The sequence below is a fragment of the Mastigoproctus giganteus genome, chromosome 3, assembly GCF_048544385.1.
Source record: "Mastigoproctus giganteus isolate SK-2022 chromosome 3, ASM4854438v1, whole genome shotgun sequence".
In the NCBI taxonomy this organism is placed as follows: Eukaryota; Metazoa; Arthropoda; class Arachnida; order Uropygi; family Thelyphonidae; genus Mastigoproctus; species Mastigoproctus giganteus.
Genome location: NC_143577.1, coordinates 257,003,976 through 257,031,813, shown reverse-complemented (window position 1 = coordinate 257,031,813; position 27,838 = coordinate 257,003,976). Strand labels below are relative to the sequence as shown.

The 27,838-nt window shown below is 41.2% G+C and overlaps 1 protein-coding gene across 1 annotated transcript in view; it reads right to left on the bottom strand.

Annotated features, from left to right (window-relative positions):
• The window catches only part of LOC150089092 (uncharacterized), a 177,200-nt gene that overhangs the window by 50,205 nt on the left and 99,157 nt on the right, over window positions 1-27,838 (bottom strand). Inside the window, exon 2 of the mRNA XM_090371056.1 lies at window positions 5,238-5,376. Coding sequence (XP_090227182.1) covers window positions 5,238-5,376 — 139 coding nt within the window. The remainder of the gene's footprint in view (window positions 1-5,237; window positions 5,377-27,838) is intronic.

Below are 27,838 nucleotides of genomic sequence, written 5' to 3'. Positions count from 1 at the left end.
GGTTGTCAGATGAACTAATGAGACATGTGGCAGAGAAGAAAAATGCATGGGATACATACAAATTAATGGGTGACATGGAAGCCTATGATAGATATAAGTTGATCTGTAACCAAGTCACAAAGGAGATTAGGCAGGCAAAGGCAGACTACGAAAAATCCTTGGCAAAAGATGCAAAGAAAAACAGAAAAGAGTTCTTTACATATTTGAACTCGAGAAGGAAAGGAATGAATCAGATTGGTCCACTGGATATTGATGGTTCAACAGTTGAGGATCCTGCCCAGATGGCTAACAATCTAAACGAGTATTTTGCATCTACATTCACGCATGAGGAGTTATTCAGGAAGGAGAATGATGTAGGTAAAGTAAACATGGGCAGTGAGCTGGATGATTTTGTAATAACTGAGAGGAAAGTGGAGGAGAGATTGTTGAGGATAAACATAAAAAAGGCACCTGGGGTGGATGGGATCTATCCAGTTATATTAAAGGAGGCAGCAAAGGAAGTATGCAAACCCCTAGCCATAATTATGAGAGCTTCTTTGGACTCAGGGGAGGTACCCATAGACTGGAGATGTGCAAATGTAACCCCAATTCACAAAGGAGGATCAAAGGCTGACACAAGTAATTATAGACCTGTTAGTTTAACTTCTGTTCCAGGTAAATTAATGGAGGCACTGGTTAAAGAAGCACTGCAGGATCATCTAGACAAGAATTCAGTTATAGCTCAGACGCAGCATGGTTTTGTTAAGGGCAGGTCTTGCCTGACCAATTTGATTGGATACTATGATGTAGTCACAAAAGAACTGGATGCAAGGAATAACTTTGATATTATATATTTGGATCTTAGAAAGGCTTTTGATACTGTTGCACATGGAAGACTGCTGCACAAATTGGAGCAGAGTGGTATTGGAGGCAAATTGCTGCTATGGATAAGGGGATGGTTGAGTGGCAGAAGACAGAGAGTGGTAATCAATGGACACTGCTCAACGTGGACTAATGTTATTAGTGGAGTTCCTCAAGGTTCAGTGTTGGGTCCGTTGTTGTTTTCGGTGTTTATGAATGATATTGATGATGGTATATCAAGTTTAATGTCCAAGTTTGCAGATGATACAAAGGTTGGCAGGGTCGTTAAGGACACTACTGATGCTATGCTGCTGCAACAGGATCTGGAAAGGTTGAACAGATGGGCTGAGAGGTGGCAAATGAAGTTTAACATTGACAAATGTAAAGTACTACATATGGGAAACAGTAACCCCCGAGCAACGTATCAACTCTGTGGTACTACACTGACAGTGGTGGAGAATGAAAAGGACCTGGGGGTAATTGTGCAGGCAGATATGAAGTTCTCTGAGCAGTGCAGACGGGCTGCAAGAGAAGCTCATGGTGTCTTGTCAATGATATACAGGAATTTTTCTAGCAGGGATAAGGATGTGATTATTCCCTTGTATAAGGCAATGGTCAGGCCACACCTTGAGTACTGTATACAGGTCTGGAGGCCTCATTTCAGGAAGGATGTAGAGCTGCTGGAACGGGTACAGAGAAGGGCAACAAGATTAGTGAATGGAACAAAGGGTTGCTCTTACGAAGAAAGGCTTAAGTTTTGCAAATTACAGAGTCTGGAGACTAGGCACCGGCGAGGTGATCTGATAGAGGTGTATAAGGCTTTGAATGGTTTGAGCATGCTCAATGCCAATGGGATTCTTCATCTTGCTCAGAATAATCACCTCAGAGGGCATAAATTCAAATTGCGGAAGGACGGATGTCGGATAGATGTGCGGAAATTTGCCTTTGGCCAGCGGGTGGTTGGTTGGTGGAACCGACTTCCATCACTTGTTGTTGAAGTTGATAGCCTAAACAAATTTAAAGCTCAACTGGACAGGTATTTCGAACGAACGGAGGGGTGAAATGGGAGTGGGTTTTTTTTTTTTTTTTTTTTTTTTTTGGCTGATGCTGAATAAGCTTGCTTTCTTGCATCATATGCCTCTACTAATGTTAATGCTAATGCTAATGTTTACTTGGATAAATTCACCCATCAATAACGCTTTGGTACTCGAACAGTGAGTTAAACGGGTCATCCTAGTCAGTGATTATAACTGACAAACGGATGGATCACGTTGGTGAACTGATATGAATTATGTAACTGCTGATAATCATGTTGAGTTTGCTGACAAATTGAATTCATTTTGCGCATCTACATCGAAGGGTGAAATGTTTAGGGATTGCATTAGTAGAAGTGTACCAAGTTATAAGTGGGAGCTGAATGAGTTTATGAGAGGAAGGTGGAAGAGAAATTGTCGAAGCCAAAAGTAAATAAGGCACCTGTGGCAGACAGATATAATATAATAATAATAATTATTATTATTATTATTCAGTTTATTTAGCTTGATTTCACTCCTGTACAGTTGGTTGGCTAGAAGGGTGTACGTAGAATTATAGAATTATGCATACATTAAAAGGACAACAGATAATGTTTGACGATGCACTTGCCTCGAAATAGTTGGTGAAGAGTGGGGTAAAACGGAGGGAGGTAGACATAAAGGTAGGAGAAGAAAGGAGTCATCCCCAAGAAAAGTAGATGTTACAAAATCAATGAAGAAAAGTAAAAGCAAAGAAAGTCTGGACATTGGTGTCCGCTAAACCCACCCCTGAAGGGGTCAGCAGAAGGGCCCACCTCAGGTTGCCAAGGGGGTTGTCTATCTTCCTGCTCTGAGCCGAGCATCAGAATCAGCAAAGATCGCAATCCAGCTGGTTTGCTAGATTAGGGGTTAGTAGTTGACAAGAGAGAGATAGAGAGAGAAATAAATAAATATAATAATATAATATAACGAAAGCCAAAAAAAGAATAAGAAATTATTTAGACCGGCGCCCCGAGGCCAAAACACTTACAACAGCGTCTTCTAAAAAAAAAAAAAAAAAAAATATATATATATATATATTGCCATGGCATTGTACTTTAAGTTAGAAACTGAGGCCACTATCGCGCAATTCTGGTGGTTGGCTCTTGATAAACACGCCAGACATTGTGCGACATACAACACTATGACACTGTATATTAGTATTTATTTATTTCTATATATTTTTTTAACTCTTCTTCTCTCTCTCTCTCCGCACCCTTTGATCTTGCTACTCTTCATTCTACAACTTTTACTTATTTCCGCTTTTTTCCACTTTACATAGAAATCTTACAAAACCAGCTTCTCATCAGCTGTCAATGGCCAGAATTGTAAGCAAAATAAAAGCATGTCTTCATTTCTGAAGTAAACCACAAGCCAAAGGGTAAAGTGCAGCCATTATCAACCCAATGCAGGATTGAAGCCTCCTCAACAATTCATGCTGAGGGAAATGGATCATAATCTGCCACGCTGGTCCTGTGCGGTTTGGCAGAACGACCGTATTCAGCAGTCAGGGGCTTAAACCCCTGTCTACTCAAAGAGCGTGTGCTACTGCACTCCCGCTCCTGACCACTCGGCTACGGAGGCCGTTGTAAAAAGGTGTAAATAAAAATTAGAATAAAACTTTTTTTCCGAAATAGATGAAAATGAAAATAATTTTTTTTTTCTAAACAAAAAAAAAAATTAATTTTTTACAAGAATTAAAAGGGAGTTGCTTTGGAAATGGCTTGTGAACTTTTCAGTTGACGCTAGGAAAACGAGAAAATATAAACTGGAATCGACAACACAGATTTCTAGAGACATAACAAGTCTAATCCAAGTAAAGGTAAAGAGATTTGAAAGAATAGTAAAAAAGCAAGTAGCCTTAAAAGACAGCAAGGGATAAAAAAGAGCAAGAGACTTGAGATAGGCAAAGTTTCAGGCAACAGCTTGCAGAAAAAGTGAAATTAGATATAAAACTAAACAACAGCATTGTTATGGACCTATATGAGAGCTTGAAGGACAGGGTGGATGCCCTCGAAGGATTTAAACTGAGGGTCCCATCAAGCTCTCAGCTGCCCACATCAACGCCAGAGTTTTCACAGAGCTTGAACATCACGCAACACAGGCGGCAACCCCCGAGGCAGAATGCGCTAGTCCCACAGGAACTAGTACTGTAGTTGTTGGAGACTCTATTGTCAGGGAAACGGGAAACATATTGTGCAAAAAAGGATAGGTGGAACGGGACCAGGGTATTTCTGGCAGTGGCAAAGGTTGATGACGTTGTAGAGCGGATATCATCTTTTAAGGACACAAAGGGTGATATTGTTGTACACGTTGGCACTAATGATATTAAGGGTAGAAGACGGGTGGGATTACTTAACAAGTACAAGTCAATGCTGAAAAAAAGCTTTGAGTTAGGGTTGAATTTGAAAGTGTCTGCAATTCTGCCCAGACACGATAGGACGGAGTATATGATGAGAGCCTTGTCGATCAATTCGGCCTTGTGCAAGGCTCACGGGGCACAATTTTTTCCGGAAATAAATTTTAAACCAGAATTTAGAAATTTATAATAAAAAACATATATTATTATACCTTTTTTGTTGCCCTCTATCTTCATTTCTGTCTCTGCTCTGCATAGACAATATGCAGAACTTTGACTGCACCACACTACTTCTCCATTTTTCTGCCTTCTTGTTCCCACTTTCTTTTTATTTTAATCATTTTTTAAATTTAATTCTGGTAGAGTAAAACTTGCATTCACCCCTAGACAGCAATCAAATGCTAGGAGCGTAAACACAACCATAATATAGCAATATATACATATTGATCCACACGCGCACACACTTCGTTTTAAGAAGAATGTTTATCATTTGGAACAGGTGAAGAGAAGAGCAACAAGGTCAGTCCTGGACACAAAATATTACTGTTCACAAGATGGACCGCAGTTCTGAAAATTGCAGCGACCGAAACTAGACACCTGCGAGAAGTCCTGATTTAGGTGTTTAAGGCTTTGTGGGGATTGAGCGAGCTCAGCGCTGATGGCATCCTTACTCTTGCTGAGACACACCAGGGGAACATAAAATATAAACACGAAATTGAGGAAGGACTCTCGCAGGTTTGATGCGTAGAAATTTGCTTTCAGCCAGAGAGTAACTGATTGTTAGAATAAACTCCATTTGGAGTTAGGGAGGAAATGGAGTTGATGAAATGGAGGTTATGAAACTTCATTTCATAAAGAAACAGACAATTGATATGGGAAGTGTTTTTTTTTTTTTTTTTTTTGCTTGCTTCTTTGCATCATTTGCCACTAATACTAAACTGTTATAATGCTCACATTTGGCGAATATAGAAAACGTAGGTGATTACCTGCATGCCAGCAACGACTTTTCCTTTGTTGAGGACAATCCAGACAGTCCTGGGTTGTCCACCATGAATGGGGTGATCTGCTGCAGACAGTCGTTCAAATATACCGACTCACATTCGTCTGTGGCGCACTGATGGAACCCTGCAAAAATGAAAACCGGTGAGTATTCAAACTCTGCTCCTCCGGGGCATATTTATATGAAAACAAATTCCCTTTTTAAAACAGAAATATAGATACAATAAAATTCTTGCCACATGATCGATCAGCATAAATAAAAACTAGTTTAAAATAAAGTAAAGATAAATTGTCCTAATACATCAAGGCTTCATCATCATCATCATCAGCCATTTTCAATCCACTGCAGGATGAAGGCCTCTCCAGCAACTTTCCAGTTCCTTCTGTTTTGAGCACTGGCCATCCATTTACTACCCACAAACTCATGAATTTCATCTATCCATCTCCGCCTTTGTCTTCCAGGTTTTCTTCTAGCTCCTCTTGGATACCATTCTGTTATTTTCTTAGTCCATCTGTCATCATGTCTTCGAGCTATGTGTCCTGCCCAGGACCATTTTAGTTCTTTAGTTTTGATAAGAATGTCCTTTACTTGAGTTTGCTGCCTAATCCATGTGTTTCTCTTCTTATCTAACAGTCTGATTCCCAATATGATTCGTTCCATTCTTCGCTGTGTAGTTCTCAGCTTCTCTTCCATTCTTTTGGTGAGTGCCCAAGTTTCACTTCCATAAGTCATGGTGGGGAGTATACATTGGTTCATTATTTTACGTTTCAGACAAACTGGGATATTGCTCTTCAGTATGTGACTATATTTCCTGAATGCTATCCATCCAAAATTTATTCTTCTCTTGACTTCCAGCCATTTATCATTATTACAGCTAATGACTTGTCCCAGATAAGTATATGACTCCACCTTTTCAATTACTGCTCCTTCAATCTTTATTTCCCTTTCTGTGGCATACTTGTTCATCATTACTTTTGTTTTAGCCATATTCACCTTTAGTCCAAAATCCTTACTAGCTGTGCATAACATCAAGGCTTAGTTTTTCTAAATTAAACACGAAGATGAAAGAAATGTGCCCCCCGCACAGAGAAATCATTAAAATACACACTAATAAATATGCCCAATTTGCATATTTATTTGCACTTTATTTGCTATACGTACTCTCCAGAGAATAATGGAACTCAGGTCGTCTCTTACGGCTGATTAACTAGTGATTGACATGTTGGATTCTGTCACTTAGAAGTGATTGATGGTTAGACGGAAATTTACTCGTTGTTATGCCACAGATCTCTGTTATGTCGTATCATCAGGTAAACTTTATTTCTTGACGTTTTAAAATTTCACCCACACTAAAAACTTGTTTGGATAAACTGTGTTGATTGATTTCTAATTTTGAATATAAACTGTATATAAGGTATTCATTTCTTGGATGTGAAGTTCCTGACTGTTATCCTGGGATTTTATTGGTGAAGTAGCTCACTGGATGAAATCTGATGAACTGAATAACAAGTTTAATCTTGACGTTTGTGCGACACATCTTAAACTCAGTGCTGTGTCATTGTTGGACCTGCGACTCATGAACTCAGGACTACACTCTACTCTGTATTATTGTTCGTTTCTTAAAGACATTAATATTAATTAATATCTATCTTTATTGCGGGCAGTGATTGGTTACATGATTGCGTGATGCAATAATACCCATAACAGCGACAATGCTAGAGGTTTAACATAAAATTGATCAAACAGGAAAAAGAACATAAAACGTACAATTACATATAAAATTAATATTAACATGGGAAATGAAAGAACATGAAAAGCGATGAAAAGACGATGGCAGTTACTCGGCTGAAGACGAAAACTGTTCCCTGATGATGCGTCTTCTGTAAGATTTGTCCTCTATGAACTTTTTGTAATCCATATCCATGGGCAGGAATCTATCCCCTATCCTGAGCCTCCACGCGACAGACTGCAGAGAGGGGAGGGCTCTTAAGGGTTTCGGAGGGATCCTCCAATTGCACATCTGCCATAAATTTGGCGTATTGACTTCACCCGCTATCATTTTAATTGATACCAGCAAGCGGAGAGTGAATATCCGTTTGGAGAATTTTCTGTAATTTAGAAGTTGGGTGATATCTGAAATTTGTGTGATTGGTGGCAGTTTATACTTGAAGAGGGCCCACCGAAGAAGCCAGCACTCATCGGATGAAATGGTTTTTAGCGTTGTTTTTGTTGCCGACGCCCAGATTTATGAACCGTAGGTGATGGCTGGCTGCAGAAATCGGTATATATATTGCAGCGTTTACTCAGGCTCTGTGACTTGAAGGAGGTGTTGTTTGGCAAGCCATCTTGCTCTGCAGACCTTGTTGTGACTGTCTGCAACATGGTGTTTGAAACTGAGTTTAGGGTCGAATATAACGCCGAGATCTTTGTGCTTGATGACTGGGGTGACGGGGGTTCCGTGGATTTCCAGGTTTAGTTGCGTTGGGTTTGATTTGAGTGAAAATACCATTTGTGCAGATTTGTTTGGATTTATCTTAAGAGAAAATTGTTCCAAGTATGTAATCATATTCTTAAGGCTGTTGATAATGGTTTCAGATACAGAATCAGGTTGGGCGGTCCCGTTGATCCGATAGAGGAGCTTCAAGTCGTCTGCATAACTGATAAATTCTGTTTGCTGGCCCAGGAATGGGTGGATGGCACCCGTAAAGAGGAGCCCTGAAAGACCTCCGCCCTGGGGAACACCTACACAAACTTTCCTTGTGAAAGATTTTTTATTCACAGTCCAGTGAAGGACCCTGGTCGTAAGTAGCGAGTTCAAGAATTCCAGTATATTGCCTTTTATCTGGTATCCGTCCTCACAAAGTTGCAGGAGGGGCTGGATGTCTATGCTGTCGAATGCAGACTGGATATCCAGATAAACAATTGCCATTTCAGCCCTACCTAGTAGAGCCCACAGAATGGTGTTGGTGGTTTGCAGTACGTTGGTAATGGTGGAGCTGCGTTTCAAGACATAATGAATGAATTGTGATTCACATGGCAGAACCTGGTTGGTTAGGATGGAAAGAAGGCACTTTTCCATGACTTCGAGGTGACATGAGGCTTTCATTATCGACCTGCCTGAATTGTGAAACTGAGGTCGCTCCTTGTGTTTTGGGGATTGGTTGGACAATATATTGATTTCAGGCTGTTGGGAAACTTTGTGTTGTGAGGATTCCATTAAAGATACCTAGGAGTGCATCAATGATTAAAATACTAACGCTCTTAAGAATGAATTGTGGGATCCCCATCGTATCCAGCGCAAGACGTTGGTGGGACGTCATTGATGGCCTGGATAAGCTCTCTTTTTGTGATGATGATGGAAGCGAGGACATCTCGCTGACAACTGTTGTGAATGCTCTTAAGGTCTGACGCTGACTTTGGCTTAAATCTTGTGATGTAGTCTAGCCATTCGATCGGATTAAGTTGTTGAAGGAATTCATCATGCCTTGCCTTAAACGGTGACTTCCCGATCTTGATTGTTTTGTTGATGTAGGCTTTCATGGCTTCAGATTTGCTTCTATTGAACTGGGCACGGGCTCTTAAATATGCAATCCTGTCTAGTGGGTCTGATTTTGCTTTCCATTTTGCATGTAGTTTTTGTTTATTCAGAAATTTAAGGCTGAGATCTTGGGTCCACCATGCTTTTCTCCGAGAGAAGATTGAAACTGTTTTTGACGCTGAAGTTCGAGCAATAGACTGCAGCCAGCAGGTAAGAAAGTGCAGCCCGAGCTGACCATCAACGTCTGACCATCAAGACCATCAACGTCCTTCTGTATTTCTTCAAAAAGGATGGACCAGGAAAAGGAAATTACCTTGCTAATTCTGGTCTGAAGTGGTACATCAACTCTGATGTACCACGTCAGAGTTGATGAGTTGGTGTGACGTGGTACTTCATTCCTTCAAGAGGATGGGACCATGGAGATAACTTTAACTTGCTGATCCAGTCAGGATCAGCAAGTTGAAGGGTGTCGGGGATTTTTCCCTTGAAAGAAAAATAAGAAAAAAAACCACGAATGCAGGAGATACCTAAAGGACTGGAGTAAAAAAGGGGGAGGAAGAACATCAGTGCGTTTCGACAGGTTTACCTTTAGAAAAGATTTCACTTACTCTGTTGTACTTCTACATTTTACATAGAAAAGCGTGAGCGGGGGTTGACAAGCAAAGCGAGCAGGGGGCGAAGCCACCTAGTTATTATTATTATTCAGTTTATTAAGCTTGATTTCACCAATAACGTCACAGAATTATAAGGAAAAATGCATACATTGAAATGTCAATAGATAATGTTTGACAATGCACTTGCTTGGAATTGGCATAGTATATATATTTACAAGAGGAAGAAAACTTAGGTTTGAACATCTATACACAGGAGAATTAATTAAGTTTACTATATAAATATTTTACCAAGGGGTATAAGGAGAAGTAACACCCGCTTTATGGATCACATTTCCTTATAGATTAAATAAAGATTATCTCTCTCTCTCTCTCTGAAATAGAGACAGAAATAAAACGACAGAGAAAAAAGCTTTGTATAATTTGAGAGGTGCACCTAATTAGATATGATTAAGGCTTGTTGAGCCTAGAATTGCAATCGATTCAAAGCATGTTCTCCAGTTTCTGCCGCTCGTGAAAAGAAAAAAAGAAAAGGATATCCATATTATTTAACTTTCTAAAGCCTTTCAAAGTGTTAAAATTCCTCAATGAAGTCACGAGACTGCAATCCACGTTACGGAAATTCTTTTACACGAGTTCCACACCATTATACTGTATAAAGTCTTGGTTTAGACGTAACTTAACCAAAGCTTTCTGTAGTGGAATAATTAGCTGTTTCCTATTAGTAAAATTCCTCTACATTATAAATAATGTCATGTGCTGATAAATAATGATTTGTATATTAAAACTATATTGGAAATATATGAATTTTCTTACATAAAATCTAACTATCCGAATCTTATTTTTGCTTTCCCATCACTTGCATAACGCCAAACTAACTCAATGATGTCTTGATAGCATTAGTATTAATATTAGAATGGCAAAATGGTTCAAGGAAAGGAAATGGACTTTTTCTGCAGCTGCCAAAAATTAAAAAAACACATTCTCAATCACAGTCTCAATCATATTGGAAGTATTCTCTCTTCGCGTGTAGTGCAGTGGTTATAATCAGTCTTTCCCCACAGTAGGTTGAAAATTTTCGTGAATTTGACTTTTCCGGTGTATTAGTCTACTATTTATTTTTATGTTTTGTACAACCTTTGCTCTGTTATACACTTTAACTGGGCGAATGCCTGTTGTGGATATTGTATGTTAAAAAATAAATAAATAAAAAGGTCCGTGTTCGAATCCCGTCGGTGAGGCGAAGAACTTTTATGCATTTTTTTTACACTTTGGTTAAGTTAATTGGCCTCGGGAGAGGAGAGCAAGGTTCGCCCGAAAACTCGGGGTTTTCATCCTACAGCATAGGCAAACCGACCAGAGAACCAAGTAAATTACAAACATAATACACACACAGGTACATGAGGCTGTTCTTGTGGGTTAACATGACAGTTTTTTTTTTATTGGATATACTGTTCTTTAATTAAATGTGATTTACAGATAAAAGCCTCCTTTCCTTCTGCCATGTCTTGTACACACCGAAATAATGACATTTGGCAGCATCCACGTACACCATCTCGGAATTGCGCGGCTTCGATGATTTCCTCGATATTTTGAATTGTTTCACAGCCAATAACGATTTCAATAGTCGGAATAAATGATAACGAGAAGGTACCAAGTGCAGATTATAGGGCGAATGAGAAACCATCTCGCATTTCGAATCCCTCAAGGGTATCATTCATTGTTATTGCAGTTGTGCCATGTCGAGTATTATCACAGTCAAAACAAGTGCCTTCTACCACATCCTTCCGTAACTTGCACAATAATCCGCACTCGATAGTCTTTCGCTCCGATGAAAATCAATGAAGATGACACGATTTGCATTCCTGACATTCGCGTTCGCTGAACACGTGATTAGTTTGCCACATTTCACCCACCTTCATTGGAAGCATTACGTCACTTGCTATGCTCGCGATTGCGATAAATTGATCTCCCTACGGAAGTTTAAGTGGTAAAATTTCTCGTTTTGGAAAAAAACTTAATGCAGCAAAATGCTTTGCCTTTCGTGCCTATTGAAGCTAATGCACTGCTACACAAAATTAACACAACAAAATGTTTTTCGTGAATATTTTATTGTGAACAGTGTTGCAGAATGCGAATATTTGATATCATAGGCATCCTGGCATGCAAATTCCCAGTATCCAATAGAACTCCGCCATTGCCTGTCCCAAGCCCGGAGGAGAAAGGAGGAGGGGGTGGAGCATGCTCAGGTAAAAAAAAACCCTGGGGCCCTCATGTAAAAAAAGCTCCGGCCGACAGTACCTGGGATGGGCCCCTGCATGGGTTACAGGTGAAGATGGAGGATCTATCTTCAGCAACAGTGGGAGTCTGTCACTCTTCCAAGATACTGGTACTATCTAAATTATGGACTATGCAGCAGAGGAATGGCAAGCCGGCTGCATTATCTGCCTTCAGCCCTATAGATCTCAGCGATTGTAAGATAAACAGTCATGCTAGCGTCCGAGGTAACCGACGCGGCTGTTCTTATACCGTGGAGAATAGCTGTGAAGAAAGCTATATGGTCAGCCAAAACTCAAATGTATCTCTCAACGCTAAACGCAAGATCGCTTTACAAGCCCGGAAAAATAAAATTGGTAGAAGAGGAATTGAAAAAGATCAAATGGGATATCGTAGTTATGTCAGAGACACATTGGACAGAAGAAGGAACACTGGATATGACAGAAGGAAAAACATTTTACTCAGAGAGAAAAGACAACATACATAGAGAAGGAGTCGCCTTCATAGTAAAGAAATATCTATTAAATTCAATAATAAAAATTCACCCACACAGCTCAAGAATGATAATTTTAAGAATAAAATGACGATACAGAGACAGCTGCCGTCTATTCAGACCTACAAGAAACCATAGATAACACAAACAAGAAAGATATTTTAATAATAATGGGAGACTTTAACGCAAAAGTTCGAGGCTTTTCAACAGACTTCAATGACGTATTAGGAAAGTTCGGGATAGGAAATAGAAATGAGCGAGGAGAAGAACTCTTGAACTTCTGCAAAGAAAATAAACGATTCATCACTAACACACTGTTCTACCACAGATCTCAACATGAGTGTACATGGATCACCAGATGGAAATACAAAAAACTGTATCGACTACATCTTAATAAATAACAACTGGAAATCATCCATTGAAAATGTTAAAACTCTTAGAAGTACAGATTTTGACACCGACCATGAACTGCTAGCAGCAACAATTAAATGGAAATTTAAAAATACGAAGCCAAAGAACAATAGAGAAACATTAAATATATCACGATATGAAGAAGATAAAATAAAGGAAATTTATGGGAAAACACTACAAGAAATATTAAAAGATATAAACTATTCATTATCTGTGGAAAATATATGGGAGAAAACCAAACAAATGACTAAAGATGCAGCCTTAGAAACCTTGGGAACAAAACCCAAACCAAATAATCCTTGTATTATAGCAGAAATTTTAGATGTATGGACGGAAAAAAGACAAATGAAAAACCTCTTAAACAAAGAAAATAGTCAAGACAAAAGGTAAAAATATAAAACCCTAAAAAACAAAATAGACAACATATGTAAAGCTGCTAAAAGGAAATGGTTGGAAGACAAAGCAAAGCAGTGCGAAGAGGCAAATAAACGTCACGACTCTAAAACAACTTACCGGGTTAAAAAGGAATTCCTTAAAACATACATTTCGAAAACACTGATGATGAAAAATAAAAACAGGAAACACGCAAGAAATTAAAAAAATATAGAAAGAATATTACCACACCCTGTTCAAAGGGGAACGAAAAAACGCTCTTGCCTTAGATAACAGAAGAGAGAAAGCACCCTCGATAACAAAATAAGAAGTTCAGAAAGCAATTAGCCAAATGAAGAATGACAAGGCACCCGGAAATGATGGTATCCAAGCAGAACTATGGAAATTCGGAGGCGATGCAATGTTAAAACACATCGCACAATTGTTTAATCTAATTTTATTTACAGGTGAAATACCAGAAGACTGGAAAAGTGGAATAATAGTACCTATACTCAAAAAATGAGATAAAGAAAATTGTCAGAATTATAGACCCATTACCCTTTTAAACCATGTATATAAAATATTTCTAAGGATCTTACAAAAGAGGATACTTAAAACTTATGAAGAAGCAATAGGGGTAGAAAAAGGAGGATTTAGAAAAGACAGATCAACAACAGTCCAAATATTCACACTAAACATCATTGCAGAAAAATATTGGAATCAGAAGAAACCTCTTTATCTGCGCTTCATCGATTTCAAGCGGGTATTTTACTCTGTAAACAGAGAAAATTTAATGAAGCAATTACAAAAAATTCCACTTGATCATGAAATAATCATGTTTGTAAACAATTTCTACAAAAATACAAGAGCAATAGTAAAATTCAACATCCTTAAAAGAGAGAAATTTGAAATAAAGGAATCATGCAGGGATACCCTTTATCTCCATATCTATTTAATATCTACGTAGAAGAACTAATGATATCAATTGAAGAAAAAAGAGGCACAATAATAAATGGAAAAAATATAAACCACATAAAATATGCAGATGATATTGTGATTTTAACAGAAACCAAAGAACAACTAAAAGAAATATTAACAAACATCGATAAAGCAAGCAACAACTATGGAATTAATATTAATATAAATAAAACCAAAGTAATGCAAATCGGAAAAAACATAGAAGACATAAACATCCAAAATCGACAAATAGAACAAGTACAAAAATTTGTATACCTGGGCTCTCTAATAACCCGAAACCGAAGTAATATTGACCAAATTAATCAGAGACTGAACATCGGATGGACAAACATGAACAAACTGAAAAACATATGGAAGAGCAATAAAATCTCAAATAGTCTAAAAATTAAACTAGATGAAACTGTCATCATACCCACAGCAACTTATGGATCAGAGAACTGGAGAAATTAATCAGAGAATAAATAAGAAAGAAAAAAAAGCAAACAATAATGTCATTTGAAATGAGATGTCTAAGGAAAATCAATAAAACAAATTGGAGAGAACATAAAACTAATGAACAAGTAAGGAGAGATCTAAATTTTGAACGCAGAATGATAGAGCAGATCTACAAAAAACAACTTCAGTGGTTTGGACATGTGAACCGGATGAAACAACACAGGCTGCCTAATGTAGTACTGACAGGAAGAATAAGAGACCACCAGGAAGACCCAAAAGAGAATGGCTCCAATGCCTAAAGGAAAAGACAGGCTTCTAGCATTATCAACAAATGATGCAAGATTCAAGAGATCGACAACAATGGAGGACGAGATCTAAATAGGGACTCAACCCGTGCCAAACGGAAGAGTAGAATGATGATGATGAATAAAAATCAAACACCACCTTACAGAGTCGCACATTATGCAAATTATTCATGCCTATAAAAACACGGGTTGCGACAATATCACTTTATTCCCGTTTCTTGGCCTGCTCAGTGGGATAGTCACATCTCCAGTATTCAGGATGGCAGGTCATCGTCGTTTAGATCAGTGGTCTCCAAACGCACCCTTATTTTACTTAAAAGGACTAGCGCGTACCCCGAATAAAAAAATTAAAGATATAAGTTTAATATTTTATTGTGAACAGTGTTGCAGAATGCGATGATAAGGCGGATTAGTAGAGCGGATTGGGGACTAAAGAATAAAGCTCTATCATTAATATATAAGGCAGTATATTTCCGATTGTGTGCTATGGAGCCTCCATCTGGTGTGAAAAGGCAATCCTGGAAAGGAACAAGCGCAAGCTTGATTCCAATCAAAGATTTATGTTATTATCGGTTACCAGGGCGTACTGTACTGTCAGAACCCCTGCATTACAAGTCATTGCAGGATACTTACCTCTCTATCTGGAAGTTGTCAAGAAGGGTCTCTTCCAGTGCCTGAAGAAGGGAATCCCAACGCAATTGTTAAACCTGCAATTGAAACATGCAAATGACCCTAAGAAGGAAAGAAGAAAAATTGCAGACCACCTACAAAACCTCTATCAAGAAACATGGGACACAACGCCTAAAGGAGCAATCACCAAAAGGTTTATTCCCTCAATTAGTCGGACTTGCCCAAAGCCTCCTCCCTGGTACTCGCCTGGACTGCAAGTCACCTTCCTGCTTACAGGCCATGGACCGTTCCAGCAAAAACTAACAGCCATGGGAATAGAAAATAACCCATATTGCCACTGTGGTGAAGAGGAGTCCTGGGAACACTTTATGTACGAGTGTCTCACTTACGACAACACCAGACTTCAATTTCTCACAGAGATTCAAGGAAACCCCCGCAATCAGGAGTCAACTTTACTTCAAGAAGAGGCCACATACCTAGCCTTAACACGCTACGCCCAGTCTGTTTTTAATTGTAGAAGAGCAAGACTTACGGAACTCAGGGCAGAACAGAATAACGTGCCAGCCCTGAGATCCCCTACTGCGATAGGATAATGCAATTTACCGTGGGTGCAGGATACTCACAGGAGCACCTGCTCCTGTAATTTTCAACTTCCTTCTCCATCCTCTTAGAGTGGACTGCCTTTCCTCTTTGGTCCACTCCAACTACTGTTCCCCACATTTGACCTCTTCTTCTTCTTTTACTCCCCTAATATGCTCTCTTATCTTTTTATTTTATTTTATTTTATTATTTTTTTTTTACAGCCTCAACTTTTATTTTCTTTTCACTCTTCATTTTTATTTATTATTTTTATTTTTTTATTTATTATTTTTTTATTTTATTTATTTTTTATTTTATTTATTTTTTATTTTATTATTTTTTTATTATTTTTATTTTCTTTTTTTTTATTTTATTATAATTTTTTTTATGGCTTCTGTCAGGTAGCTCAGGCAACCCCGGCAGAGGCAGCCAGAGTATAATGGGCAGCCTGGCTCACCTCCCAGTGGTTGTGGCGGGCAACGTGGAGTCCCAGTAGGGGCCCCGCGGCCAAGCTGCCAGACAACAACAACAGAACAAAGCACAAAACTGCATTAATCAGACATTACACTTTTTTTCTGGCTGTGCAGTAGTTCTGCATTTCATCACAGAGTACATATGGTGCAGATGTGGGAAACCACCGGTGGCGCCTGAATCTAAATACTATGCCACTATGTTGCAGAATGCGAACATTTGATATCATAGGCATCCTGGCATGCAAGTTCCCAGTGTCCAATAGAACTCTGCCATTGCCGGTCCCAAGCCCGGAGGAGAAAGGAGGAGGAGCATGCTCATGTAAAAAAACCCTGGGGCCCCTCATGTAAAAACAAGCTCCGGCCGACAGTACCTGGGATGGGCCTCTGCATGGCAGGACATCGTCGACCTGCCATGCAGGGGCCCATCAACTTCAGTGGGACAAATTCTTCCTTCATAATTATTTGCCAAAAATTACGATGTACAGAAATTCAATTCTAATGTCAACAAGTATCTTCGGTGTCACCAACCTCCACCCCATCCACGTACCAATTACTATACGTTCTTTAGGAATTTAGGCACATCGGAACTTAGGCCATCTTGCACCGCTTATGTTATGTATATAAATTGCGTGTATCCTTTGGTCGATTTGCTGTTTTCTGGACGAAAAACCCAAGTTTCCGGGAGAAAAAACTATGCTACCAGAAACTTAAATTTTTCGTTTTTTCCAAATGCAGATACGTCATGTTGGGTTGGAAACGGAATTTATCAGATCATGGCACCAATTTCCACATGTGGAAATTGGTCCCATTGGTGCTGACGCGCTCGTTCAAGGCGCAGTTCCTTGTCTCGTAGTAATCATGGGTACCTGTGACAGTTGTCGTGACAATATCCGGCGCATAGTCCATGTGGATATTGGTCTTGTTATTACTACTCTGTATTGGGCGGCTAGCTGGGCTACTGTGCTGGCCCACTGTTGTGTTACGAGACGAGATACACACGACGATTACCACTGGCGTTCTGCGTATTTGTCCCACGAGTGACCTTTGGCTGGTTGTTCGACCGCTGTTAAGTCAGTCACAGTAGACTTGCGACGCCACAGAACAAAAGCACTTAACAATGTTGGCCGTGTCAAGATACTGGTACCCGCACTCAAAGTGAAACTATCATATTAGGGCCACCCATAACTTCTTATATATGCCCGTATATGTACTATGTCTGTAAATTGTGTGTGTTCTCTGGTCGATTTGCCTGTTTTGTTGAACGAAAAGCCCCCAGTTTCTGGGGAAAAAAAACCTTGCTATCTACGCCTGAGACCGACTAACTGAGCCACGGAGTTTGGAACCCGCACTAGCTGCCCCACAATCAGTCCGCGTTTACAGCAGGAAAGATCTCGACACCGACCCATTGTTCTTCGTAAACACTCAAAAAGTGATCGCCTTGTTTGCGAACTACAATCTTACATCAGCCGTTGCCGACTTTGAGCCTTCACCAGTGTCACCACTCCTACACAAAGGGGGAGTTGCCAATGCAAACCTAACTCAGTGTATATATGAATAATATATGAAAAAAATAGCAATAATAATAATAAAAAAAAAAAAAAAAACTAGAAAGGGCACGTACCATTGTTTATACTTGCATCTCAAAACTGTAACAGTGCAGGACAGTATTTTGTATGTTTTTCGAGAAAAATAAAATTTCAAGTTTTCCCCAGAAATGATTGCTGCGCCAATTTTAAAGTAATTTTTGAAGTCGGTGTCAAAAGCGCACACGAATCGCCAAATTTTATTGAAGCTGTAAAAAACCAGTAAAGAAGCAAGTTTAAATTTGTTGTTGCACTTTCCACTCACTGAAACGCCCCGAGGACTGCCACGGAATCAAGCTAAGACGATTGTGTGAAGAACACACAGATATGTCAGTCCGAGATGCTACTTCTTTTACGGCGAAGGTGCTTTTCCTCCACTTCTCAACATTCCTTTCCCCCTGCCGAGTGACACTTCCATCTCGGTAATGCTAAACAAACCTTTCTGCCCGGGGAGGAAGGGTTTTGAGAGATGTTTTTGTAGTCGTAGCTCCTCAACTCCTGCGAGTCGCGCGTGGCCTGAGGTAGGCGAAAAGAAGTTTACGACGATTCCCTTTAATTTCCTTTCCAAGGAAATTAAAGAAATTCTACGGGTAGGAAATCAAAGAAAAACTACTACCTTGTCCTATAGATAGCCCAGAGTCATCTCACAAATAAACAGTCATCATCGCGTTATTGGTAGTTAGCGCAGGGGTAAGTGGCATCCAAGTGACCGTTAATTCCATTCCGATGCTACATCAGCTGACAGCCGAACAACTTCAGGCATCTCCGAATATGTTGTTGCTGTTAGGTTTAGGCGCATCAGCAACTCAGGCTCTATTGCAACATATATATAATGTCAGTAAATCGCGTGTGTTCTGAGGTTATTTGCTATTTGCAAAAAAAACCCCGAAGTTTGCCTGATAAAAAACCATACTACCTTCACCTGAGACCGATTAACTGAGCTACGTTGTGAAAAAGACCCATAAAAATTCTTCGCGTCGTTGATGGGATTCGAACTCAGGTTTTTCCCACCCGGTGTTGGGTGGACGGCGATTATACGTATTGTACTACCAACGAGGGCTCTCCGAATACGCGGCGAGTGCATGATCCAATGCATAAGAAGTGGATTAAAACGATATGAATTCATGGTAGACCGATTGCCAAACTCAAATACTATTTGCTTTAAATAATCTCTCTACCCGGAAGTGCCCTCAGAAGTGCTTTTTAAATGTATTAAATATATATAAATATTCCAAGTTAACTACCAGCCAACGAGAGACCGAAACCTACTGGACATAGTCTATTCCTCGGCAACATGCCAAGTCGAAGAAACCACAGCCGACATGTTTCAATCAGACCACCAACCAATCATATTTACAGCTCTTCTACCCAAAAAATATTTCAATACCCCCAAAACCAAATCTGTGAAAAAGGTCACCGCCCCAAAATTTCTGAATCCAGCACTCTGCATTGAAGCCGCATCCACAGTCCCATGAAACATCTTAGATGGATGTGAACTGAGCCTCGCAATCGATTTAATGACCAAATGGATCAATACCATAGCCCTTCACACCGCTACCAAGACAGTTACCATTACTCCGCGCTCCAGAGCATGGTGGACTCCCCAGCTCAACCAAAGTTTCCACTACAAACAATTACTACACGCCAAGTGGAAAGCTTCCGGCGATGTCCAAGACCGCATTTCATTCTCCAAAGCCAGGGCCGAATTCAACAGAAACAAATCTGCTTCAATTAAAAAGCACCTCGAAAGAACCATAAAAAGGGGAAAACCATTCTACAAAACAAAGGCCAGTTCTTCCAGCAACATCGACCCAATTGACTGGCTCAACTACGTCGCCAGATTTTCTAATCAACCTCCAGCTTTACCTAATCGGCCACTCCTCAACCGCTCTCATCTCACTGATAGTCTCGCTACGATCCGAATTTCCAAGCAACAACTGATGCAGGCCATTAATACTCTCCCTCTCACAACAACCACCGGTGACGATGGCATCCCCCAGTTCATAATCAAATGTTTAAGTGTCTTCATCATCGACTCACTCCTCAACCTATACAACAGATGCCTCGAAGTTCATTTCTTTCCACCCCAGTGGAACAGGTACTCTGTCTGGCCCCTTCCTAAGCACCAACAATCGACGCTCCCAAGCCAACATAGGCCCATCGCTTGCGCCTCTGTATTGCTAAAAATTCTGGAGAAAGCATTGCTACCGTCTGTCACCCATCAAATTCTCCGTGACAGTCCTCAGCAAATACACTATGGGATATCAGGAAGGTCAACTATAACTAACCTTGTAACAACCACTCTGCACATCTTAGATGCCTTCGAACAAAGACAGGAATTGTCCGTTATATATCTTGACATCCATTCCGCATTTGATGCCATCTATATACCTAATCTCCTACGTCTCTTAGAAAACTACTTCAATTTTCGCGGCGATGTTCTCTGGTTCCTAGAATCTCTCCTATCGAAGAGGACCCTTGTTCTAAAGATCGGAACAAAGACCTTCACGCGCCACATAACTGCCGGTGTACCTCAAGGGGGGGTCCTGTCTGGCATTCTCTTCTCAGCAATCATGGTGCCATTTGTGACCAATAAGTGCAATTGGATCACATATGCTGACGATGTCAAGCTCCTTACTAGAATATCGCCATCCAACTCGGCAGCCGAAATCACTCAGCAAATCACTAGCAAACTGCAGGACATGGCTGACTACCTCAATACCTTCAACCTCCAAATCAACCCCCTAAAATCAGCACAAATAACTTACTCTCTAAAGGGCAGCCCAACAACGTTGGAGCCTGTGCTTAACGGCTCCTCAGTTCCAAGTGTTCAAACACACAAAGATCTGGGGGTCGTTTTCGACTCCAAACTATCTTTCAACGATCACATAAACCTCATACAGTCGAGGCTGAACTCACTACGCTGGGTCGCCAAACAACAGCTGCTCCACACCACCGACCCACAACTGGTAAAAAGATACATCGTATCAATCCTTTACCCGACAATACTGTATGCTTCAGAGATATGGGCCTCGGCCGCCGAATCCAACATCAAAAGAATATTCTCTGCCGAATTCTGGCTTCTAAAATGGGCCAACAGCAAACTCCACCTTCCCCCAGCTCTCAGATCAACGCAGTTAGCAGAAGCTCTTCAACTACGCAGGCTCCGGTCCTACATCGCAGAAAGAAGGCTGCTGTTCACCATCAAGATGGCCACCGGTAAAATTACAGAGCCGAACTTCTGGGATCACTGCTCTTGGCGCATTCCTCCCCCTTATCTCCGGTCTTCAGCACAGCTGCTAGCAAACCGTAACCGGCTAGTACTAACCGACAGATTCCTGCCAAAGCAAATGCTGCTCTCACTGCAAGCCATCGACGGGGACCTCCAAGAAGTGGTCAATAATAAAAAATACAGGAAGGGTATCCTCGTCGAACTGAAAATGTAAAACTGTGCTTTGTTAATAATCTGATTTATCTTTTTTTCTCATGTGTATCTCTTTTGTAAATATGTTTTGTTAACCCCTGGCACCACCATGCCGTGACGGGACTAATTGTATGTCTATTATTGCTGCAATTAAAGATTCTATTCTATTCTATTCTATTCTATATCTCTTTAGAAGAAAGCCACAAAGGCGGTTAGGCAGGTTACGAGAAGTCTCGGGCAAAGAATGGGCATATTGTTGAATCACATAGGCCACTTGATGTCAATGGTTTAAATGTTGATATCCCTGCTCAGGTTGCTGACAAACTGAATACGTATTTTGCATTTACATTCACACTTCAGGAACTCTTTAGAGAGGGGATACCAGAAGTCTATCAAAGAAGTAATGCAGGACCATCTAAATAGGACTGCAATTATACTGATAGTCACAGCATGCATTTGTTAAGGTGCGATCTTCTCTGACCAAACTGATTTGATTCTATGATGCAGTAACAAAGAAATTAAATGCAAAATCAACTTTGATTTCATAACTTGGATTTCAGCAATGTTTTTGATGCTGTTACACACAAAAAACTAATAGAATGAATGGGCAATGTGGCGGGTGCTCAGAAACGAAATTTTCGCGCAAATCGTTGCTTTCGATCTTTTTCTTTGTTATAAATCACGAATCATTACTATTTGCTACCATACCTGGAAAATAGTAATAAGTAACAGTAGTGTATAGTAATAAGTACGTTAACTAACTGTTTCTTTTTTCTTTTAATGGAATGAGGTGTGGAAGGGGGACTGAAATTTTTGCCATCTTCGAAAAGATTTCTGCTTTTTAACGGTAGAACGTTTCGAGCCTTGATCATCGATTTGTCCTCAGTAACAAATGCTTTTTGCAGACCGTTAACATTTTATTGCGAATTCATTTTCAAATACAGGTATTGCTCGTTCCAATTTAAATGAAAGCACGCTGTGTTCTAGTGAATCCTACCACGGAGATCTCTGGATAAGCTCGAAGTTAAATGAACACTTGCCGCAATTCGAGGCTGTTTATTTTCACCGATGCATCTACTATTGGTTATCTTTGCGCAATTTTAGACACAAACATGTACGCTTAAGGAGCTTGGACGTGTATATCGTTGTCCTTGAATTCTTTTGTGCATCGGTTGCTCACGACGTTTGGAGAGATTGAAGTGGACTCCAATTTATGGAATCTGGTGTTGGCGTTCAGATTTTCAAGGTAAACCCAAGCGCGTTGAGATACGACTTGAAACAAACTCTTAATCTTAACAAACCAAATATTGGCTCGTGCTGGCTTTGAAAGCCTTTTCTTGCATCATATCGGGAAACAAACAAGACATTTCTTCCTAGTCTTTATACACACGCACCAGTGTGTGCATCGCGGCTGCGGGAACGAAGCTGCAAAGTGAACACGGAACTTGCATCCGCAGAGCATCCCCCCCCCTCCCGGTAAGCGGCTTCCAAACAATTCGTTTTCATTTCCGGAAAACATCACCGCAGTTGCGCGTGCAGAATCTAAAATTAGCCCCCACTCACGGCGTTCAAAAGAAGAATGAACCCCGCTTGCTCGTTCAGGTGTGTCGTCTCGTTCCCTAAAGATGCGGTGGCCGCGGCTTCAACTAAACGCTCCCTTGTTGCGATAACCGCGCAAATTAGTGGCTCCACCTCCACATACATCAGAATGCCAACTGCCCTCGCGTTAATCTCAGCTGAAGGCAGGAAATAAGAGAAACAAATTGTGCTGCAGATACATTCATTATTTGGAATCACCGAGTGTCAGGAACATAAACGGAGGGTTGGGGGGGGGGGGAGGAGCATTTATTTATTATTTCTAAAAAAAGCTCAAAGAACAGACGGAAAATTCCAATTATGTGAAATTTTTGGCGCATTGACTACTCACGCCAAGAACAACTAGAAATTGAACCGAACCCCAATTTATGAGATCTGGTGATGCTGTCGTGTAAAACTCAAGAGTGCATTAATGCGAAGATATTAATATCACTCCGCATTTACTCACGTGAAATAATTTTGGCTGGGAACGAGCTGGAATCCCTTTAATGCTTTGCACCTCTCAAGCTTGCGGAGTGCCCGACTAAATGCATTAATCACCATTTTCAGGCATCCAATCCATTTCGAGAGAATTTAAAAGGCCATTACAGAAATCAAACAAAATTAAATCTGATGTTATCGTACCTTAACCCAACCTAACAGTATTCCAAAATATTTAACACCATAATTCAAAACAAATTATCTTCTAAATTTAATTCAACTTCCCCTCCACCCCTTCCACTCTTGTTTCCGCCCCATAGGGCATCCAGGCGCCATCACTTCCGCGAGTAAACGACGCACACGTACTCGGCCGTCCACATGGTGCAACAGGAAACGTGATTCATCGGACCAGACGACCTTCTTCCAATCACTCAAGATTAAATTTCGATGCTCGGTTGCCCATTGTAGGCGCTGTCGTCCGTGAACCGTGGTTAGTAAGTGTAAGTGTGTGTTGTTGTCTTGCGGCACCAGGGGTTTCCCCCATCTCCGCGTTGCTTTCATTGTGGTGAATCAGTTCACTGGGAAATGCCAGAGATTTAAAAGTGTGTGGGAATTGTTCATGTGTTGTGTTCTGTACCGTTGTTCATCTGGTCATTTCTAGTGTTCTTTTGTTGGCTACCAGTGTCGTTTTTGGATACCACACCGCTGCTGCATAGGTGATTGCAGGCAGGAAGGTTGTTTTATAGTAAAGCATCAGTGCTTTTTTCTTGAGTCCCCAATCTTTCCTTGTGATTCTGGTTACCAGTCCAGAGTATCCTCTGATTTTTCTTCTGATGTATTTCAGATGCGGCTGGAACGTCAGGTTTTTATGTAGGATAACGCCCAGATACTTCAGTTGGCTCACAAATTTGATTGTCACATTGTTGATTTTAATTTGCGGGGGTCGTCGTAGTTGCAGAGTCCCCTTTAGCAGGATCGATGAGGTCTTGTCTGACGATATTTTCAGCTGGTTCTTTGATGCCCATTGCTGCAGCCGCTGCAGTGCCTGATTTGCCAGCGTCTCCAATTGGGCCCTGGAGTCCGCCTCTACCGTCAATGTCAAGTCGTCCGCGAAGGCGTGTGCTGCCACAGAACCCAGGTCCGTAGTCAGGAATTCATCGAGGACCATTGTCCACAAGAGCGGCCCGAGCACCGACCCCTGCGGACATCCTCTGTGCACCTCTCTTGTTATTGTTTGATAGTGTACATTGATTTCCACTCTTCTTTGCGTTAAATAGCTTTCAATTACTTTGTAGAGGTTAAGAGGCACCTCAGCTTCCCTCAACCTTGCCAGGACGCTTGGCCACCAAAGTGAATCAAACGCCCCAGCAAAGTCAACAGAGATGAGCAGCAGATACTTTCGTCTACAATCCTGGAATATCCGTAACAAGTTTCCCAGTGCGTCCACAGTTGAGGATCCTGGTCTGAAGCCATACTGATTTCTGGCATGTAGGCCTGTCGCTTCATAGTGTTTTATAACTCTCACATGGAGTAATCTTTCAAACAATTTGCTTGCCACTGGGAGCAGTGCGATGGGTCGATATGAATCCGGAAATTCTGGATTTTTGGTAGGATTTTTCAGTATTAGTTTTAAATTTGCTGTTTTCCATGCAGTTGGGAAATGTCCTGTTTCCAAGCATCTATTGTATAGTGTGAGGAGTAGGTGCGGCTTGTATTCGACGGTTTCCTGAGTATTTCAGGCTCAATAAGATCGAGGCCCGGGCATTTTCTATTTCTGACCCTACTAGCGGCCACGCTGAGTTCATCCAGGGTGAAGGGAGGCTCAATCGCCTGGTTTCTGTAGTTATCGTTTCTGTCGCATGTCTGTTTCTGACCTGGCATAGTTAACATATTTGGTTTTTGATATATTGTGTCGAGTATGTTATTCATCGACTGCTCCCAGGTTGTGGTGAGATCTCCCTGCCGAGTCCTAGTGGTAGAAATCACCTCCCCCCTAGGCAGTCTATTGGTTGTTACTTTGTAGACAATGCCCCAGGGGTCATTGTTCCCTGCTGTGGAGACCAAGGACTCCCAAGAGCGTCTTTTACTTGTCTTTATGGCGTCAGTGTACCGGTTTCTTATTTGTCTCTATATTTGCCTCAGGGTTTCAACTTCATTTGCTGGCCATGTTCTTCGGGCCCTCTGGAAGTCCTTCCTACTCTTGTTCATTTGTCGCCGGAGCATGGCAATGTCCCGGGTCCACCAGGGGACTGCGCCCAGCCGGGTGTGTTTCTTCCTGATAGTTTGGTTGCTGATATCTATCATCAATTTAGTAATTGCCTTCTGCAGTTCGTTCGGATTATTCTGTGGATCTAGGGACGGAGGTTTGTTGTTAACCGCTGTAGTTAGTAGCTCTTTGTATTGGGGCCAATCTGCCTTGGCAACTGCGTATCTATGGGGTGTTTGTATATTTGCTATTGTTCTTGGCAACGTTCTTGTTACTTTGCAGGTGATGACCCGATGGTCCGAGGTGGTCCAAGCGTCTTCCACCATCCAGTCGGTCACGTGGTTCGCCAGGTTCCTAGTTGCTAGGGTGATATCGATGGTGGCCTCCCAGAGGGTGTTGCAGAATGTTGGCAGCTGGTGCGATTGGTTTAGTACAACAAATTGGGATCCTATCAGATAGTTTTCGAGTTGCTGCCCATTTGTTGTTCCTCTTCTGTCGGCAGTAATGCTGTACCATAGTGGAGAGCGACAGTTTACATCCGCTCCTATAATTATTTTTTCATTCGGTAGTGTTTTGGAGACGGCGCAGGTAGTTGATTGTGGTCTCAATTTCCTGTCCTGGCCTGCTGTAAAGGGCCACTACATATAGGGAGCCTAGTGCTGTAATGAGCTGGGCACAGGCAGCCCAGGTCGTGCAGAGTTGAGTTACTTTTGTTGCAGTGATTTTGGTGTTCCTGACTAGGACCGCTGCCCATGGGGTGTCCTCTTCCGTGTGGACGGCCTTATATTGCAGTGGATACCCCACCACCCGCTTTGCGTGAACGTATGGCTCCTGCAATATGATTATGTCGGTGTCTTCCTCATCGGCCCTGACCCGGATTTGGTCTGCCACTGTTTTGGCTCGTTGCGCGTTAGTCTGGATTATCTTAATCATTGCTATATTATACTCTTTATTTCTTGTCCCCATAATCGATTCTATTTTGGTATATGCTTTTGGCTTTAAGGTAGACTGGACACTTCGGGTCCTTGATTGAATGCGCGTGTTCTATTTTCATTGCCTTACAGTTTGCGCAGGTGGCTTCCTTGTCTTTGTGTGGACAGTCTTTAAAGGCGTGTCCCTTCTCTGTGCAATGTCCACAAGTTGGAACTGTCTGGGTGCAGACATGCGTAGTGTGTCCGAACTTGCAGCATCTAAAGTATTTCGGAACCACCACTCGCTCCCGGAATCGGTAGCTGCCCCACTCAATATATACCCTTGTTCTGTCCTTTAAGACTTGCCATGCTTCCGGTATAAGCTCCACACTCCAGTTGTTGTTTATTCCTCCTCTCGCCTTTATATGAAACTTTGTGGTTATTACTTCATGTGTTTCTTTGTCTGGTATTTCCTTTTGCAGATTCCTGAAGTAGAGCTCTTCGGCCAGCTTGGCTGCTGTGACTTCTGGATTGACGTCATAGATTATTATTGACGGTCCCTTCCTTTTGGGCGGCTGGGCCGTTAATCCGAGAGCGTCTATTTTGGGGTTTTCTATGATACTTTGTATTTCTTGTCGAGTTTCGGTTTCAATTACTAGTCCTACGTCTCTCATCTTCCGTATTCCTTTTATTCTTGTATTTTTAAGGTCCTCCCTCATATTGCTAATTACTTTTGTTTTTAATTCCTCACTAGAGGGGATCTTGCCAGTCTCCTTTGGTCGGAGTATCACCAGGTTTGGTGTTGGCAACAGTGTTTTCCTCTTCTGGTGCGTCTCTGCGGTTGGTTGTGTTTCCGTTGCTATTGGGATCCTCAGCGCTTCCGAGTATGTCGGGACGCGCTGTGGCGTTTGTTTTGCCCCGCATTCTTTATATGCTTGTAGCCGTGCGTTAGCTTTCTGGCTTTCTACGTACGTGTCATGGAGGATCGTCTCCATTTTGTGAAATATGGTCACTATTTGCGACCTCAGTCCTGTGGATACTCGATCGGGATTGTCCGTAAAGATATGTTCTAGGGCCGTTTTCAATACGAGGGTTTTCTCGTAGACTGTACCCTCGGGCAGCTTGTGGTCCAGGGGCGGCTCCTGCTGGTTATCATCATTTACATCTCTTTGGGGCGCAGCTAGTTCCGGTTGTTCTCTTGCTTCCGCTGTGCACTCTTCTTGTAAGTGTGCTTTTTTTTTTTTTTTTATTAACACACAACTGTATATACATTCTCAAATATACAATAATCAATTTATACAATATTTATATACAGATATTATACATACTCTTATATATACTGTAG